The sequence below is a fragment of the Epinephelus moara genome, chromosome 9 (genome assembly GCF_006386435.1).
Source record: "Epinephelus moara isolate mb chromosome 9, YSFRI_EMoa_1.0, whole genome shotgun sequence".
In the NCBI taxonomy this organism is placed as follows: Eukaryota; Metazoa; Chordata; class Actinopteri; order Perciformes; family Serranidae; genus Epinephelus; species Epinephelus moara.
The window spans coordinates 2012700-2031710 of NC_065514.1; the positions used below are offsets into that span (position 1 = coordinate 2012700).

At 41.3% G+C, this 19011-nt stretch overlaps 2 protein-coding genes across 2 annotated transcripts in view; one reads left to right on the forward strand and one right to left on the reverse strand.

Moving 5' to 3' along the window:
• Nucleotides 1-2969, forward strand: part of LOC126396074 (myosin light chain 5-like) — a 5393-nt gene extending 2424 nt beyond the window's left edge. Inside the window, exons 2-7 of the mRNA XM_050053913.1 lie at nucleotides 808-915; nucleotides 993-1068; nucleotides 1151-1255; nucleotides 2078-2156; nucleotides 2237-2285; nucleotides 2801-2969. Coding sequence (XP_049909870.1) covers nucleotides 808-915; nucleotides 993-1068; nucleotides 1151-1255; nucleotides 2078-2156; nucleotides 2237-2285; nucleotides 2801-2902 — 519 coding nt within the window. The 3' untranslated portion in view covers nucleotides 2903-2969. The remainder of the gene's footprint in view (nucleotides 1-807; nucleotides 916-992; nucleotides 1069-1150; nucleotides 1256-2077; nucleotides 2157-2236; nucleotides 2286-2800) is intronic.
• Nucleotides 2970-3166: 197 nt separating this feature from the next.
• hpse (heparanase) lies at nucleotides 3167-18515 on the reverse strand. Its single transcript, XM_050053844.1, has 13 exons — nucleotides 18053-18515; nucleotides 14660-14784; nucleotides 14311-14439; nucleotides 13676-13849; nucleotides 11765-11936; nucleotides 9780-9827; nucleotides 8883-8976; nucleotides 8689-8795; nucleotides 5856-5970; nucleotides 4531-4652; nucleotides 4313-4459; nucleotides 3440-3633; nucleotides 3167-3394 (listed from the first exon to the last, which is right to left on the reverse strand). Exons 1-12 carry the CDS (start codon nucleotides 18268-18270, stop codon nucleotides 3474-3476), a joined length of 1611 nt encoding a protein of 536 aa, XP_049909801.1. The 5' UTR covers nucleotides 18271-18515; the 3' UTR covers nucleotides 3167-3394; nucleotides 3440-3473.
• Nucleotides 18516-19011: the final 496 nt, after the last annotated feature.

Consider the following 19011-nt stretch of genomic DNA (forward strand, 5'->3'; position numbering starts at 1 on the left):
GATCTACTTTTGGAGACTTTAGGGACCACGAGTAACCCTGCGTTCTCAGAGCGCAGTGTTCTGGTGGGATAATATGGCACTTAGGACTTAGGTCCCAATACCGAACCTTGTGGAACACCACAGGTCACTCTTCAAACATGTGATTCAGTGTTTTTTTACATACTGAAGCTTTTATTTAAATAACTTCTTAATCAAAGTTATGCGTTGTATATGAGCCGACTTTGTCATCCATACCATAACTGTGTTTCCTGCCAGATTGTGCCCCCCAAAAAACGGGTATTTAAAGCCCAATTATGATTTTTTTCTAACCATAATCAAGTGGTTTTCGTGCCAAAACCTAACGGCAGTGTTGTTGAAACATAAAGAACGTCATTAGATGATCATAAAAACTTGAGATGTGTTTGTTTCAGTGGCATGTTATATTATTATAAGAGGTATTCTTCACGATCTTACAGATGTTTCTTGTCTGCCCATCAGGCTGCTCTTTGTCACTAAAACGTTCTTACAGAGTGGACCTATTGTGTTTCAAGACTGGTTTTGCTGCAGGCAGAAATTAGAAGTCTGTAGATGCATTAAACAATAAACAATAACACATTTTCATTGTTGCTTATTTGGTCCTAAATATTTAATGATATAGATAATATTTAAAATTTTAAACCAGGTGTTAGTAGTTACTAGTTTAATTCACAGAAAACTATCAGAAAAAGTTCCCCAAATCCTTCAGCTTTACTCCTCTTCCTTCGACCTGCAGTAAAATAAATCCTGTCTTTGAGTTTACAGTAATGTAATGTCTGTATAACTTTTTAGGCGAGCAGAAAGACAAAGAAGAAGGAAGGCGGAGCCAAAAGAGCTCAAAGAGCCTCGTCCAACGTTTTCTCCATGTTTGAACAAACTCAGATTCAAGAGTTCAAAGAGGTAAAATTATCACCTTCACCAGAGACTCATTTAAAGGTTTCATCTCATAGTTTCATGTGTTCATCTTCTTAATTCAGGCGTTCACACTCATCGACCAGAACCGGGATGGATTCATCGATAAGGAGGATCTCAAGGACACTTACGCCTCTTTGGGTTAGTAGCTCAGATAATAAATGTTGACATCGTCCAGACATCACGTGTTTGTGACGTTGATGACGTGTGCGTGCCATTTCAGGTAAACTCAATGTGAAGGACAACGAACTGGAGGACATGTTGAAAGAAGCAACTGGTCCCATCAACTTCACCATGTTCCTCAATCTGTTCGGAGAAAAGCTGCATGGTGAGAACCACTTTCACTCTGAGACCAACTGCATTGTGGGAAGTGTAGAATTCCCTAGAAGAGATTTGTGTTTATTTTTGCTAACAAATAGCGACTGTACACTGTATAAAATAATACACGTAGCTACCGTAATATCACCCATTCGTTTATGGGGTCCAATTTAAAGGCAAGTTTGGCATTTTGGGCGGGTGCCATCTTGGATCTTTGGGGCCAGAAGTGACCATATTTGGATGAGAGAGTGGAGACACTTTTGCTAGCTGCTAGCTTGGTTAGTACAGTGGATTTACAGCTATGGTTAACAATGCTAATGCTAAAAAAAAAAAAAAAAACATTCACAGCAGTTTTCACCATTATTGGCTCCTTTGTTTTATACTGATAAAAGTCACATTACACATGACATATTGATACTGAACCATCATCTAAACATATTCATATTTGCTAACATTTTGTATTTAATTCGTCTAAAGTTTCCACCTGTTTCCAGTCTTTATGCTAAGCTAAGCTAACCAGCTGCTACCTGTAGCTTGATACTAACTGTACAGACATAAAACTCAAACATTTACACCAGTTTTACACTTAAGGGCTCTTTATTTAATTGTGAAAAAGTTAGTAAAGACCCTTCAAAAATCTTATATTCTTTGCTGTGTCTAGACATTAAATATTGATACTGAAATCCCATGATTTTTTCATATTAGTTATCATTTTGTATTTAATTCAGCTAAAGTTTCCACCTGTTTCCACCTGTCCTTATACTAAGCTAAAATGTGGTTGACTTTCGTCTCATTTTAAACTCATTGTTGTGTCTGTGGTTCGTGTGTGCAGGTACAGACCCTGAAGAAACTATTTTAAACGCTTTCAAACTGTTCGATCCCAACGACCGAGGCTTCGTCCACAGAGATGAGTGAGTTCTGTCTTTACAGATTTACAAACATCACTGTTATTGTTCAGATAAATTAAATTCTTCTGTTTGTTTTTCTGCAGATTACAGAAACTACTCATGACACAAGCCGACAGGTTTACATCTGAGGAGGTAAAGAATAACAAAGTTTACTTAAGTATAATAAATTCATGCTGAATGACGGTTAATAACACTCCCTTAACGAGTTCTTAAAGTCAAAAAATCTAGCAAGTAAAACAATCTAATAGTTTCTGGTTTTAAATCAACTAGTTTTAAGAAATTTGTAGAATACCTTACGTAATATGAGAAGTTTGTTTGGATGTAACCCCCCTTGACTTTGTCTTTTGCCTTCCTTGTTTCTTGGCCAATCAGTGATTTCTCTCACCTGCACGCTCCGCAGGGTTCTGACGCCAGTTCAACATGCTGAATCAGCCATGAAAAGCTAGTAAAAATAATGTAAACACGTTTAAAATGCACAGAGCTACCTGAAGGACCACAGCTCCACCTAGTGGAAGAGTTAGGCCACTGCTGACTGAGCCAAAAATCTCAGAACCATAGTTACAATAATAACTTGTGTGTGAACCACAGTTACATTAATAACTTGTGTTTGAACCACAGTTACATTAATAACTTGTGTGTTGCCACAGGTGAAGCAGATGTTTCAGTCGTCAAACATCGACGCTGCAGGAAACCTGGACTACAAGTCTCTGTGTTACATCATCACACATGGAGAGGAGCAGGAGGAGTAATAAAATCTGAAGAATTAAAGATTAATGTTTGGTTTTGTTTGGGTTCAAATAAAGTCGAAAAATTAACAGAAAACCTCGTCATGAAATTATTGACTCACTGATTATTGTTCTGTTCACTCCCTCATGACACAGAGAGGCTTTCTGGATTATAATCTGAGTTTAGAGAGTTTTTATGGTTCTTTAATGAAGGTTTTGTAGTTTTTCAGCCTCTGTGGACGGACGAGTTTAGACAGAAGCTGTGTCAACACTTTCATTTATCAGAAAAAACTTTATTGCACAGCACACAGTTTTCATTATCAATAAAAAAACTCCAGCATCATGTGAAGAAACTTTGTCAGAGAGAAACAAAATAGCACCAGATTCATTTACAGTGAGCAGCTGTCACTGTCACACCTGACAGGTGACAGTCCGACAGGTGACAGTCTGCGAGTCACACCTGACAGGTGAGTCTGTGTGTAGTTCACCTGACAGGTGACAGTCTGTGAGTCACACCTGACAGGTGACAGTCTGTGAGTCACACCTGTCTGTGAGTCACACCTGACAGGTGACAGTCTGTGAGTCACACCTGAGGTCAGACGCAGGCGGCAGCTCGAGCGTCAGTGAGGATGAAGAAGGCCAGAGAGAAGGGAGGAAGCTGCAGATGTTCAGACGGAGGAAGACGAGTTCCTTTAATGTCAGGAAGAGTTTTATCGTCCACCATCTTTAACACGACTCCGTTCAGCTTCACTGACCTGCAGAAAAACGACAAACAGTTTATTGTACTACATATACTACACACTAGGTGTACTACATACTACACGTGCTACACAGTACATGAGTAACTAACAACATTTACTCAAGTACTGTACTCAGTTATAACTTTGAGGTACTTGTACTATACTCAAGTACAGCCACTTTCCGTTGCTTTATACTTCTGTAGTAGTTACCCTGACTTATACATTAAACATGCTGCAGTATTCCGGACCTTCACAGGTGTGTCCGGGTGTGATGGAGTCGTGTGAAGCTCTGCAGAGGTTACGTGAGGTCATCATGAACTTATCAGAATAATAAAGTTGTTAAGTTACAGCAGAGCAGCGAGGAAAATGTTTCTTATCTTAACAATAACAAAATGTGTGAACAGATTATCTTGTGTAGATAAAGATCAGATAAACCTGCAGCGACCTTGAAGGCTCCAAAATTTAAAGCAGCCATTTTGGTTAAAGCTGGAGGAGCAGGTGAAGGTGGAGCTGTGCGCCCCTCAGGTAGAGACATCCTGACACACTGGATCCTACATTTCCCATCAGTCTGTATGTTGTGTGTTTTTCTGGCCTGTGAGTGTGTTGAGATCCTTTCACATTAAAAGTCAGAGATAAAACGTGACTCTTCACATGACTCGGGCAGTGAGCGATAAATGGTGGTATTGAGAGGCACCTGGAGTAGAGCCCCTCCTCCCCCGGCTGCTCAGACTGCAGAACAAAAGCGTCCACTGTGCGAGAGGAGACAGAGGCAGGAACAGAGATCCTGGCCGGCTTCTTACTCAGGTTCATAGAAATCAGCGTGACCGCTCCGCCTGTGTAACTGCAGAGAGACACAGCCGTCACTACACCAGGTCAGAGGCAGACCAACGCAACATACGACAGCAGCAGTACCTCTTCTTGTTTGCACAGTGCAGATACAGACGAACTCTTTTACTCCGAGAAAAGCTGGAAAATTCAATTTTTAAAACCTCTGGACCGACGAGTCTCTTGTAGAGAAGTGACAACCAATAATCCTGGAAGAAATCAGAGGTCAGAGGTCACACAGTGATGAAGAGTTCAGATTAGTGACTTAAAGCAGCATCATTTAGATCTTTTTGCCCTCTGTGGGGGGGCAGAAACCAGCTGTAAACATCTGAAATATCACCAGGCTAACAGCAGCCAAACTTGACCTTTGACCACCAAAATCTAATCAGTTCATGCTTTAATCCAAGTGGACATTTGTGCCAAATTTGAAAAGAATCCCTCAAGGTGTTCTTGGGATATCATGTTTATTAGAATGTAATGGATCCAAGGTCACAATGACCTTGATCTTTTAACACCAAACTCTAATTATTTCATCCTTTAATTTGAGTGGACACTTGTGCCAACTTTGAGAAAATTTCCTAAAAGCATTCTTGACATATCACGTTAACAAGAATGAGACAAATAAGGCCACAGTGACCTTTGTACACCAAAATATAATCAGTTCATCTTTGAGTCAAGTGGACGTTTTTGCTAAATTTGAGGAAATTCCCTCAAGGTGTTTTTTAGATATTGTGTTCACAATAATGAGACAGATGCAGGGTCGCAGTGACCTTGACCTTTGACCAAAATATTCCCTCAAGGTGTTCTTGAGATATCAAGTTTATAAGAAAGAGATGGATGCAAGGTCACAGTGACGTTGACCTTTGACCACCATATTATAATTAGTTCATAGTTGAGACAAGTGGACATTTTTGCCAAATTTGAGGAAATTCCCTCAAGGTGTTCTTGAGATATAGTGTTAACGAGCATGAGATAGACGCAGGGTCACAGTGGTCCCATGACCACCAAAATCTAATCAGTTCATCTCTTAATCCACGGGGATGTTTGTGCCAAATTTGAAGAAATTCTCTCAAGGCTTTCATGAGAATAGGATGGATGGACGGACAACCTGAAAACAGAATGAAATGGCTGTTGCTGGCGCAGGGCATAAAAATAATGTAGTGGACAAAATAAATCTAAATGATGCAGGTGACAGTGAAATGACTCGGTTCATTTAAGTGTGTCTGAATTATGACATCACTGGACAGACGTTGGAGTTGCATCTCTATCGTACAGACACTGAAGTGGTCAAAAGTAGCTGATGAACGTGGACTCAACACAAAATTCTTTTTTAGATTAAAAACATCTGGTGTCAAACTACATACTCAGTGTGAAGACATACAGACAGTAGTAAATGATTAAAGACGTCTCACAGGAAGAGGATCCAGATTCTCGTCTATCAGGTGATAACTCCCAGAACCAATGAGCACCTGCCGCATCACAACATCCAGCCCCAGTCTGGCTGCAAGGCCCAGTTTATCCAGCCACCTATAGACAGCACATCCACACAACACTCAAACATGTGTTAACAAGACTGAAACACGTGACTGAAATTAAAACGTGATAATGATACTGAAACATGTTAATAACGCTGAAACAAGCTAATGATGCCAAAACATGTGCTAATAACGCTAAAATGTACTAATAATGCTAAAACTTTTTACAGTAATAACGCCAAAACGTGCTGATAACACTGAAACATATGCTAATAACGCATAAACGTGCTACTAATGCCGAAACGTGCCAACAATGCTAAAACCTATGCTAATAAAGCCAAAACGTGCTAATTATGCCAAACGTGCTAGTAAGACCATAATGTGCTAACACCGCATAAACATGCTAATAACACTAGCACATGTTTTGGCATTATTAGCTCATGTTTTGGTCTTACTAGCAAGTTTTGGCATTATTAGCTCATGTTTTGGCATTATTACCAGGTATGGAATTAATTTGAGGACGCTCCGGTTCAACATGAGGCCAAACTTTTCTACTGATGTCAGTTTTTGAGCCATGATGAAGGAAAAACTGTCTCCTGCAACAGACGGCAAGGCTTGTTGTTTGTAGTCACAACTACTTCCATAAAAGCTACCGGCCAGTTGAGTGGAATGATGAGTCAACAGTTGAGGACGGTATAAAACAATCAATACAATGGGTTTTACAACAAATAGAAATCACCACAACCACGAGAGGTCCTTCAGCATCCAGTCAGACCTGCACACAAAACATTAGGCTGATTGGTCCAGTAGTATTCTTACCTGGGTCCAGACTTATGAGTCATTTTGAGGACCATTAAATATCTTCTCCTTCACTACTTTGAACACACGTGTCTTGTTGTTAGTGAGCAGCTTTAAGGTTTGTCATGAGACCGGGGCTGCTGGGTAATCAGTTAACTCAATAAACTAACATGTCGTACTCCTGAGAGACACGACCCTCCTGTTAAACACAATCCAGCTCTTATGCTCATGTTTCTGCACTCGCTCTACATCACTGTTCACGGGTATGTTTTCCCCTCAGTTTATTACAGAGTTAATATAAATAATAATCTCACAGCTGCAGGGTGAAGTACATTACAGTGTTGTATACTATAAGTGTTTAGATGATTTAATTACTTATCACTGAAGACTAAAAAGCTAGAATTACTGCCTTGTGGTTGTGTCTCTGCGAACCAGCCAAGCTGCAGTTTATATCCATGTCAGTGAAGTTGACCTTTGACCACCAAATTCAGTTCATCCTCAACTCAAAGTGGATGTGTGAGCCATATATTTGAGGGATTGAGATATTACATTCACAAGAGTAAGACAGACAAAAAAGGTCAGAGTGACCTTGACCTATGACCACCAAAATCTGATCAGTTGGCTGTTGAGTCCAAGTGGACATTTGTGCCAAATTTGAGGTATTAAGATATTACGCTCACGAGAATGAGACGAACGCAAGGTCGCAGTGACCGTGACCTTTGACTTTCTAAGTCAAATCATTTCAGTGTTGACTCCAAGTGGATGTTTGTGCCAAATTTAAAGGAGTTCCTTTAAGGCGTTCTTGAGATACTGCTTTCACAAGAATAAAGGGGATGACGTTCATAGTGACCTTGATATTTGACCATGAAAAACTAATCAGTTCATTGCTGAGTCCACAGGAACCTTTGTGCCAAATTTGAGAGATTGAGATATTACGTCCATGAGAATACCAGGGACACAAGGTCACAGTGACCTTTGACCACTGAATTCTAATAATTTCAATGCTGAGTCTAAGTGGACGTTTGTGCCAAATTTGAGGCATTGACATATTGCATTCATGAGAATTAGACAGATGTAAGGTTGCAATGATCTTGACCTTTGACCATCAAAGTCTAATCAGTTCATTGTTGAGTCCAAGTGGACATTTGTGCCAAATTTGAAGGAATTCCCTAAATGCATTCTTGAGATATGGTGTTCACGAGAATGAAACGCACATAAGGTCACAGTGACCTTGACCTTTGACCACCGAAGTCTAATCATTTCGATGTTGAATCCAAGTGGATGTACTTAATCTGAAGAAATTCGCGCGAGACCAGCAAAAGCACGTGAACACACATGAAGGCGGTGCCCATGTCTCACGGTCTCGTGCAAGCACACACACATGAGCGCGGTGCCCAGAGAGGCAGTCAGAGCTACAGGCTACAATGAGGCTAAAAACAGAGTTCAAATGACGTTTTTCCAAACAACTTTTTATGTCGGGGCTTCAGGACACTTGGATCACTACGGACGAGCAGTATGGAGATATTTTGTGGTTTCAATTATGTGTTTTTGGACGTTTGAATCTGGGGCGCCGTCAGCCTCCATTAGGTGGAGTTGTGTTGCTACCTCCTCTCCCCTTGGATCTCTGCAAGTGATGTGAGGACTCTAAAACTTCACCTGAGCCTCCCTCGGCATATGGGTGAGTAGATAATGGCTGAATTTTCATTTTTGGGTGCACTATCCCTTTAAGGCGTTCTTTAGATATTGCATTCATGACAATGGGACGGACAAACAAACTCACCAGCGTGAGGCAGAACTAAAGAAAACAGCAAATATGTTGACCTCAGAGCCAGTGATTGTTTTTTTTGCCAAAAAGTGACTTAAATGATTAAATGATTTATTCTGTATGAACTGATAACTGATAAATGGGGTAGGTAACGTTTGTGTCTTTCCGGTCTCTTTGACTCGACGGCCTTGACTTGTATCAACTCACATGAATCCTGCGACAAACGTGTCCGATAGTCCTGGGGCTCCTCCTCCGTACGCCGAGCTTGTCTCTCCGAGCCACACCGGTTTCCCCGGAGACAGACGCTTCACTTTCTGAACCAAGAGAGAAAACACAGATTCACGTTAACGTGTGGACGTCAGACACAGAGCAGTCTGATCACCTCTGCTGCACGTTATCACCTTCAGCACTTCACTGGTCTTTAATGCCAGAGAGTCCAGGACTTCTGGATCCAGGAAGTCCTCCAGAGACGTGTCTCTGCCGTTCACATAATAACTACGAGACAGGAGAGGGTGAATGAATGAATGAACGAATGAATGAATGACTCATGTATAAACCCAACAGCATGTGACAGCATAAACCAACCTCCCATAAATACAAACAGCCTATTTTTCCATTCTTTAGATATAAAAGTAGAAACATGAAAAACATCACATAAAGGTCTCAGTTAAAGCTTCTGATCAAATCTTAAATCTGGAGCCTGAACTTAGGGATAATAAAATTACTTTTGTTTTTCACTTTGTTCAGTTCACATTATACAGTCAGTCTGTAGTTACGGGAACAACCACAAATCGTCTCATCCTTTTAACGCCGAGGGGGAAAACCAGTAGCGTTCCTAGCACATTAAGTTAGTGTTTATCTAAATGGAGTCTGGTGGGTTTGGCGATAGTGATTTCAGGGCTGTTGCAGCAGTGTTAGATTGTGTAGCCACTGGCACACATCACGGCTGTAGGGTAGTGATATAATGGTTAGTTAAATAAATCATATATAGTAGATGTAACAGTGTGTCGTGAGTGAGGTTAAAAACTTTCCCAGCATTTACAGGCTGAAGGAGAGGACTGTTCTCCCTCCCTCGCTGACTCCGCCCTCACCACGCCCATATTTATCGTCTCTCTTCAACAAACATATAGGAAACAATTTACCAGGAGTGGAAGTACATAGAGTCTCTGCTGTGGTGTGTAGGGATGTGTACTTTATGAGTAACACACTGAAGTGTACACACTGAGTCACGGGTACAAAGGTCCAGTCAGTCTGTACATATGTTCGGTCTGAGGTTATTTAAGTGAAGCTGAACTCACTGGTGCCAGGTGCAGGCGTCCACCGCCTCGGCTCCGCTCTGCAGGAACCTGCAACACATGAAGGAGTGAATCAGTCTTTACTCACAGCACACACAACAAACGGCATCACGCCCTTCACGTTAAACAGCTCACATGTGACTGTGTGATTTAATTATGTAACAAAATCAGACACATGTTCAGTTGAACATATGTCAGTGAAAACATGGATGCTTCACACACCTGTGAAGCAGGTATAAGATGATTTAATTACTTATAAGATGATTTAATTACTTATCACCGAAGACTAAAAAGCTAGAATTACTGCCTCGTGGTTGTGTCTCTGCGAACCAGCCAAGCCGCAGTTTATATCCATGTCAGTGAAGTTGACCTTTGACCACCAAATTCAGTTCATCCTCAACTCAAAGTGGATGTTTGAGCCATATATTTGAGGGATTGACATATTACATTCACAGGAATAAGACAGACAAAAGGTCATAGTGACCTTGACCTATGACCACCAAAATCTGATCAGTTGACTGTTGAGTCCAAGTGAATGTTTGTGCCAAATTTGAGGTATTAAGATATTACACTCATGAGAATGAGACGGACGCAAGGCCACAGTGACCGTGACCTTTGACTATCTAAGTCTAATCATTTCAGTGTTGACTCCAAGTGGAGGTCACACACAGAAGATCTATACAATCAGCACAGTTTCAAGATTAGAGTCACCAATTCAGTATCTGACCAAATGTCTCCCCATCTGTTCCTGAGATATGACGTTAAAACATGATGATGTCACAGTCTAGCTGACCTTTGACCTTTGACCTTCATTATTTTATCCTGTTAGACAGTTGTGGGAAATTTTGTCAGAATTAGTGTCTGAATTCTTCAGTTATGGACAGAAATATGTTCTGTGTGGTCACAGTGACGTTTCACCACCAAATTCTAATCAGTTCACTCTTCAGTCCAAGTGGATGTTTGTGCCAAAACTGAGGAAACTCAAGGTCTTCTTGAGATATCGCTTTCACAAGAATATCACAAATGAGGTCAAAGTGACCTTGACCAAATTCCAGTCGCTTCAACCTTTGATCGAAGGGGACGTTTGTGCAAAATTTAAAGGAAGTCCCTAAAGTTGTTTTTGAGATATCACATTCACAAGAATGAGATGGAGGGTCACAGTGACCTTTGACCATCAAAACCTGATCAGTTTGTCACTGAGTCCAAGTGAATGTTTGTGCCAAATGTGAAGAAACTCCCTGCAAATTGCTCTTGAGACACTGCATTTGTGAGAATTCGATAAATGAGGTCAAAGTGACCTTGACCAAATTCCAATCAGATAAATCTTTGGTCCAAGCCGATGTCTGTGCCAAATTTGAAGAAATTCCTTTAGGGTATTCTTGAGATATTGCATTCATGAGAATGAGACGGATGCAAGGTCACAGACATCTTAACCTTTGACAATCAAAATCTAATAGGATCATTGTTGAGTCCAGGTGAACGTTTGTGCCAAATTTGAAAATAAATCTCTAAATGCATTCTTGAGATATCGCATTTTTGAGAACAAGACCAACAAATGGACAACCTGAAAACATGATGCCTCCGGCCACAGCTATCGCTGGTGTGGTGCCAGGTGAGCTAGCGGTAGATGCACATTTCTTCTGCGCAGTAATACGGTTGGTGGGTGTAGTTCAGTAGAAAGAAAATAGTTCCTACATGAAAATATTGAGAGTTATTCTCAACAAATTTTTGACTTAAGTAAAATACTGTATATCGTTGATGTAAAGATCCGTAAAGTTTTTAATTCCACAGTTTTTCCAATTTTAAAAATTAATTCAAGAATTTTTGTTGGGTGTGTTTCAAATTTATTATTATTATTATTATTTTTTTCATTTTTATTTCAATGTCTGTAATTGAAGTGAATGTGGCGTTCTATTATAATAAGGAAACATTTATTAAAGTACAACTGACAGAATTCGTGCTGACAGTGTGATGCTGTGACCTCTCACCCCTCCAGTATGTCCGTCCGGTGATCTCGAGGCTGACCGACGTCTGGGCCAAACAGTCTGGCGTCCTGGTAAAATTTGGACTCTGACATCATCTCTCTGAGGCGAGTGAAATCCTGTCCCAGCTGAAAACCGTCCACTCTGATCCCGGCCTTCTTCTCATAGCTGTTTGGCTCTGAAGACAAAAGACGACTTCATCTTCAGTTTCACTTTGACTGTTTCAAAAACCACCTCCGTTTGTTTCAAATAAAACAGTAGCCGTTTCCCAGGAAGATTAAAGGGCATGACATCACTTCCTGTACGCACAGTCTGGTGATAAAAGGTCTCAAACCACATGAAAACAATAAGTGGAACTCAAACCTCAGATAAGAGACTGCAGAGTTTCAGTACGACTGAAACTTCACTGCCGTTATGAACAGAAAGCAGAAGAAAGAAGTTCATAAACCTCACAACAAACTGCCCCCCCGAACATCCATCAGATATAAAGACAAGCTGCACATCGTCACAGTGGAGACACTACAACAAGACTTTGACATTTCTGCTTTAAAAATGACTATTATCAAACATTCAACAGCTGATTTCCTGTAAGAGCTGATCATTCAATTCAGTTGTTCACAGTGCACAGAAAGTGATTTGTGTGAGGTCGACAGTGAGTAGCATTTTCTTTTCTACTGTACAAACGATGATGATTTAGGAGAGCTAATGTTCCATGAAACGGCCGGACTAAATCTCTACATCTTCTGGAGCTCAGATAAGTAAAAACTAAAATTTAATTTGCTGTTTAAGTTTACTTACTTTGTCTCAAAAGCCTGGTGTGATTGTTGAGCAATTTTTACTTTAGTAATTCATAAATGTTTCTGTGACTGATCTCTGGATTCTGTTCTGCTCGGTGCTGCACTGTGTTGACACAATTGCCAGAATTAATATTGGCTCTGTACGTTTCTGCAAACCACAGATACATCAAATTTGTACATGATTATGTAGCGGATACATTGAAACTTTATGTTTCATAAACGCTGTGGTTAACATGTAGTTAGGTTTAGGCACAAAAATAACATTGGCTATGGTTGGGAGAAGATCATGTTTTGACTTAAAATACCCATTTTGGGGCACAATCCCAGCAGGAAAAACAGCGATGTCTCCGTAAAAACACAACCACTTTTTGTTGTTCTATCCTGGCAGCAATGCAGTGATGCACCACTAATCTGGCAGGAGAAGAGGCGATGTCTCAATTTAAAAAAAAACAACAACATGCCATTATCCAAGTAGTAAACACAGCCATCTCTCAGTTTAAAAAAAAGCCAATATCCAGGCAGGAAATGCAGCCATGCCTTGGTTAAAAAAAATAAAAATAAAATAAAAATAATAATAATAAAAACATTTATGCCATTAGCCCGACAGGAAATGCAGCCATGCCTTGGTTAAAAAAAATAAAAATAAAATAAAAATAATAATAATAAAAACATTTATGCCATTAGCCCGTCAGGAAATGCAGCCATGCCTTGGTAAAAAAAAAAAAAAAAAAAAAAGAATGAATACATTTTGGCTGCAGCATTGTCTCAGTAAAAAACAAAACAAACAAACAACAAATAAATGCTTTTCGCACCACTATCCAGCAGGAAAAGGAGGTAACGAGTGATGTCTCAAAAAGCAGCAATGTCTCAACAAAACAACTACTTCTGGTGCCACTGTCCCAGCAGGACAAATCATGTCTCAGTAATGAAACAACCACTTTTGGGTTTAACCCGGCAGAAAAAGGAACGATGTCTTGATAAACATTGAAATAAAACATACGGCTTATTAGACTTTATGGTGCTTTGTCTTGTGGGCAGAATCATATGCCTGATACAAAAATAAAAACTTCATTAACTTATATAAAACCTACATATTGTCGGCCTCAGTCTGTTAGCGTACCGTTGCCCAGCTCCCAGGACATCCTGTACTGTCTGGATTCACAGTACTGCAGCAGCGAGCGGGCGTTGCTGCTGTTCCAGGTGTTGTCAGATGTTCTGAGCAGAGCATTCAGCCCAAAGATCAGATCCATCCCCGAGCAGCTGGCGAAGGCGTGCAGCAGGTCGACAGTGTACTCTGTGACAGGAGGAAACAAACTCAACAAACAAACTGAGCAAAATAACGTCCTCCTTGGCAGAGTTAATAATGTTAATACAGTTAACTGGCTTGTTTATGAGCCTGACACCAAAAGAGGAAAGAAAAATGTACAGCAGTGTAGAGTAAGAGTATATATTATGTTGCCTTTTAATGTTGCCAAACAGGAGCACAGAAATTAAAAAGCAGTGGTCCGAGCATTGAGCCTTGTGGAATCCCTATACATGTTTTTGTTCCAACAGATTATGAAAGTCTGACACACAGAAACTCATGTCCATTTAAAATATTTCTTATTAAATGTTTTGTCTAATTGTGCTTATATTGTAATATTTTTGATGAGAACCCCCTTGAAAATGAGATGGTGCGTCTCAGGGGTTTATTCCTAATAAAGATGTTCGAACAATTAAAAGACAATTGAGCTGATAAAGCAGGTAAATTTGTACCTGTGAACTTCAATCTTCTAAACTTCCTCTGCAGATCTTCTCTCATCAGGACCACTTGTTGTTGAGTCCACTCCTTCTTCAGCCTCTCCTCCAGCCACGAGGGCAGCTCCAGTTTATCACAGGGTTGCTCTAATGACCACAAACGACAAGAGGAAACAGAAGTATAAAGCTGTGTATCATCTGCATAGAATAACAGGATATACTGTGTTTCATTAAAATGTTGCCAAACAGGAGCATGTAAAATTAAAAAGATACCGAAACTCCTGTGTGGGAGAAAAGAAATGAAACTTCCCCTATCATTATCATATCCAACTCCATGTTTTAAAATCAGTAACCCATGTGACGTTACCTGCAGTGAAAGCTGAGTCCTGATGTAACCTCTTAGGAGTGAACACCATGAAGTCTTGTCTGGTCCCCCCAAATCTCAGAAAAGCTGGAGTTAATGCTTTTGCCAACGTCCTGACCTTCGGAGAGCTGGAGAATAAAAAAAAACAAAAACATTATTTTTTATGTGAGAAAACCTTAAAAGAATGCTTCAGCCACAAAATGACCATTTGAATATCAATCAATTACAGTTACTCCAAACTTTGTTTTTCTCGCATGCCTACACGGCAAACAAATCACTGCACCACTAATGTCCACTATCATATCAGTGTTTGTTTTTGTCACTGACAGGCTCAGATTGTTATTCTAAGTGTCTGACAACATTATGAAAGGATCCCTACAGAGATAGAGCTTTGTGTTAAAGAGTCAGATCCTTTTTGTTTAACCAGAAACAGCCCTGAAATCACCATCACCAAACCCACCAGACTCCATTTAAATAAACAGTCATGTTAGTGTGTATAGAGGCAGCATGTTGTCACATCTAACTGGTGAATTAAGGGTTAATTTAAACCAAACCAGAGCTGGTGATCGTTGGAACAGTGGAAAGATGATCCTTGGATCGGGTATCGGCACCGATCATGTTATTTTTACAAAATCGGAATCGGTAATAAAAGATCGGAGGAATCAAGAAAACAAAAATGGCCAGGTTTTTCATCTATGTTGTTCATTGTTGCCTCCGCCTTCCGATGTATAAAGACATGGGCCTGTTTGCTGAAGACAAGAAGAAGATATTGAATTTGTTTACATTTTGTGCTGCTGAACCACTGATGAGCTTTTTGGATACTATTTAAATAAAAAACAAACCTTATGGGACAACTTGGATGCATTCTTTTTTTTTGTCTTTCTTAATGCTTTGCAAAGTATCGGATCTGACTCGGTATCAGACTTGGTTTCAAAATAAAGGACTCGGTATCAGATCGGATGCAAAAACAATGTGATCGGGACATCCCTACTGCCATCACTGGGCCATTGACNTATTTAAATAAAAAACAAACCTTATGGGACAACTTGGATGCTTTCTTTTTTTTTTGTCTTTCTTAATGCTTTGCAAAGTATCGGATCGGACTCGGTATCGGACTTGGTTTCAAAATAAAGGACTCGGTATCAGATCGGATGCAAAAACAATGTGATCGGGACATCCCTACTGCCATCACTGGGCCATTGACAAAAACAACCTGGTCCAGCACTGGCCTGAACTCTGCACGCCACAAGCAATAAACGGGGCTGCTTCCTGGTGCCCAACTCAGCTGAGACTCAACTTAAATGACGTCCCAGAATCGGGCAAAACAAACTGGCCTAATTCCGGCTGCCAACACTGCCATCACTGGACTGTTGTCAATAATGATCTGGCCCAAACTCGGCATACCAGAAGAAATAAACCGGGCCGCATCCGGTTGCCAGACTCGGCTGAGACATGGCATGAATGATGCCCCGGAATCGTGCCAGTTGTTTTGGGCATAATTCCAGCAGCTGACAATGCCATCACTGAGCTGAAGACAAAAATGACCTGGCCAAGCATCGGCCCAAACTCAGCACGCAGTAAGAATTAAGGCCCAATCTCGATATCCCCCCTTGCCCACTACCCCTTGGCCCTCGAAATGAAGCAACGAGGGGTAGGGGTTGAAATATTTCCCTAGGAATTGGGACACCACTCACTATATCACCGCGTCGGTTACATTCACACATACGTAACTATTGTAAACAAGAAGCTGCGAGCCATCTACATTTCCAACCGGCATCTACAATGGAGTCTCCGGTTGAGTTCATCCTACTGATCGCATTTGCCGCCTTCGTCATGCTTTGTTTGATGAACGACAGACGACAGGGGACTTCTGCTAGCTAGCTAAGCAGCTAACATTACGAGGCAGCATAGTTATGCTAGCTGGCGTGTTATCGTAATGTGAAAAATCCAACAATTTTGCAGAACAGGACAGATGACAGACGCCAGATAGTGCGAGCTAGCTAGCTAGCTAACAAGCAACCTGACGACAGTAATGTTAGCTATGTATGAACTTTTTTCCCTGTCTCTTGCACGGTGGTAGCCATGGCGACGTCTACCTCTCGCTGGCAAGTCAGCATCTGAGACCCCTCGCTCTGAAGGGCTAGTTTCATACCCACTACCCCTCGTTATGCCCCCTACCCCTACACGCAAAAAGGATTTGGGACACCACCACCCCTCGCGGGAACATGCAAATGTAGGAGTAGGGCTAAGGGGGGGTATTGGGACGGGCCCTAAGTCCCGACCACATCTGGTTGCCCGACTCAGCTGAGACTCGACATAAATGATGCCCCAGAATTGGGCAAAATAAAATGGCCCAGATTTTTGGCCAACACGGGTTTATCTCACATAAACTTTACAGTTTAACAGAAAACAATTAAAAACATAAGAACTTTATTATTACATTTTATTTTACTTCATGCTAATAAAAACACTTGAATTAGTTTCTTTAGCTGCTGAAAAACAAAACCAACAATTCTATACTGACTCGTTTTTAAATCTAAACGTTAACTTTACGTCACAGTAAGTCCCGCCCATGTGCCTCAGTGTTCTCTGACTGAAGTTGGAGATAATGGTTCATCTGACTGATAATCTGCTGCTTTGCATTGTTTAATGTTTCTTTAATCTGGGAGGAAAGCTCTTTATAAGAACTGTAATCCAATCAGCGCATTACTCCCCTGAGCTGATATTAATATTAATGATGATAATAATAATAATAGGTGATGGTGACACAGAGGATGAGTCTGAGGACTTTACAGGATTTAAGCGGATTTGAGGGAAGTTAGAGACAGATCAGAGTCACATTAACACAAACTGGATCTGAAGCTTAAAACCACTCAAACATCTGTTTCAGGAAAAGATTCATGCAGCGGCTGGATGCAGAGACACAGAGAGACAGAGACAGACACAGAAACACAGAGACAGACACAGAGACACAGAGAGACAGAGACAGACACAGAAACACAGAGACAGACACAGAGACACAGAGAGACAGAGACAGACACAGAAACACAGAGACAGACACAGAGACACAGAGAGACAGAGACAGACACAGAAACACAGAGACAGACACAGAGACACAGAGAGACAGAGACAGACACAGAAACACAGAGACAGACACAGAGACACAGAGAGACAGAGACAGACACAGAAACACAGAGACAGACACAGAGACACAGAGAGACAGAGACAGACACAGAAACACAGAGACAGACACAGAGACACAGAGAGACAGAGACAGACANGACACAGAGACAGAGACACACAGACACAGAGACAGACACACAGACACAGAGACACAGAGACACACAGACACAGAGACACAGAGACACACAGAGACAGAGACACACAGACACTGACCCTAAGAGGAACATGAACTTCTCCTCTGCAGCCAGGCTCGCATCGATGGTGACGGACAGAAAGCGCGGCTCCACCCGGCGGATCACCGCGGACAGATCCAGCTTCACGGCGGCTGAAGAAGAGTTCCAGTTCGGTTCCGGGAGGTGGACCCCCGGTACGGTCCGGTAGCAGAGGAGAGCCAGGAGCAGCAGCATCGGCATCCCGACACACTCCATCATGAAGTGACACTGAAGCCCCCACACATGCTCCACACTTCCTGCACCGCCTCCTCGTGTTTACAGCCGGAGATCACTGAGCTTCCTGTCGCGCGGGACGGTCCTGCACAGACCTGCAGGGACAGGAGGTCTCACACGGAATGATGATCTGGGTGGAGTCCACACCCACCACAGGAATTAAGATTCAACAGGCAGCTGGCTGCAGGGGCGTCACTTTGGTTTGAGAGGAGGGAGGGCACAACAAGGAGAGAGCCCCCCGGAGCGAGTTTTGTGGATTAAAAAAACTACACTGGACTTTTTGTCAGCATGAGGGTCAGTAAGTACTGTCTGTGTTTTCATTCTAAAGTGGCCATTTCCTTTAAATGCTTTTTCTTTATTTCTGACAGCTATTTGGGGGATTATTTCATGGGGACGTCTTTTTAATTCATTTTACTGTAGTGACAGGCTGTACAGGCAGCCTAATGTCTACTTTAGCTACCACACTATATCAGTCAGCAGCCCCGGGCTATTATTGCTTAAATCACTTAACTCAGCAGGTTTATATTTGGGACAGGCCTTTAACTCCTCTCACACAAAACTGTGCACAAATGATTTAGCTGAACCAGTATATCGTAAAAAATTAGGCTTTGAATACTATCTCAGTAGCCATGTTTCCATCAGCCTGTTTAGATGCGCATCTAAGTATCGCATCGGAAAGTTATGATGGAAACGCCAAAATTAGTATCGCATCGGAAAGTTATGATG

Bases quoted from the DNA above. Each gene is read 5' to 3' on its own strand.
- hpse (XM_050053844.1), bottom strand. From the start codon at position 18,270: ATGATGGAGTGTGTCGGGATGCCGATGCTGCTGCTCCTGGCTCTCCTC. The intron at 8,977-9,779 runs GTGAGTTCAGCT...CCTGTCTCGTAG, and splicing joins GACGCCTGCACCTGGCACCA to TTATTATGTGAACGGCAGAG. The intron at 4,460-4,530 runs GTACTGCTGCTG...GTCTCTCTGCAG, and splicing joins CACTGTGCAAACAAGAAGAG to TTACACAGGCGGAGCGGTCA.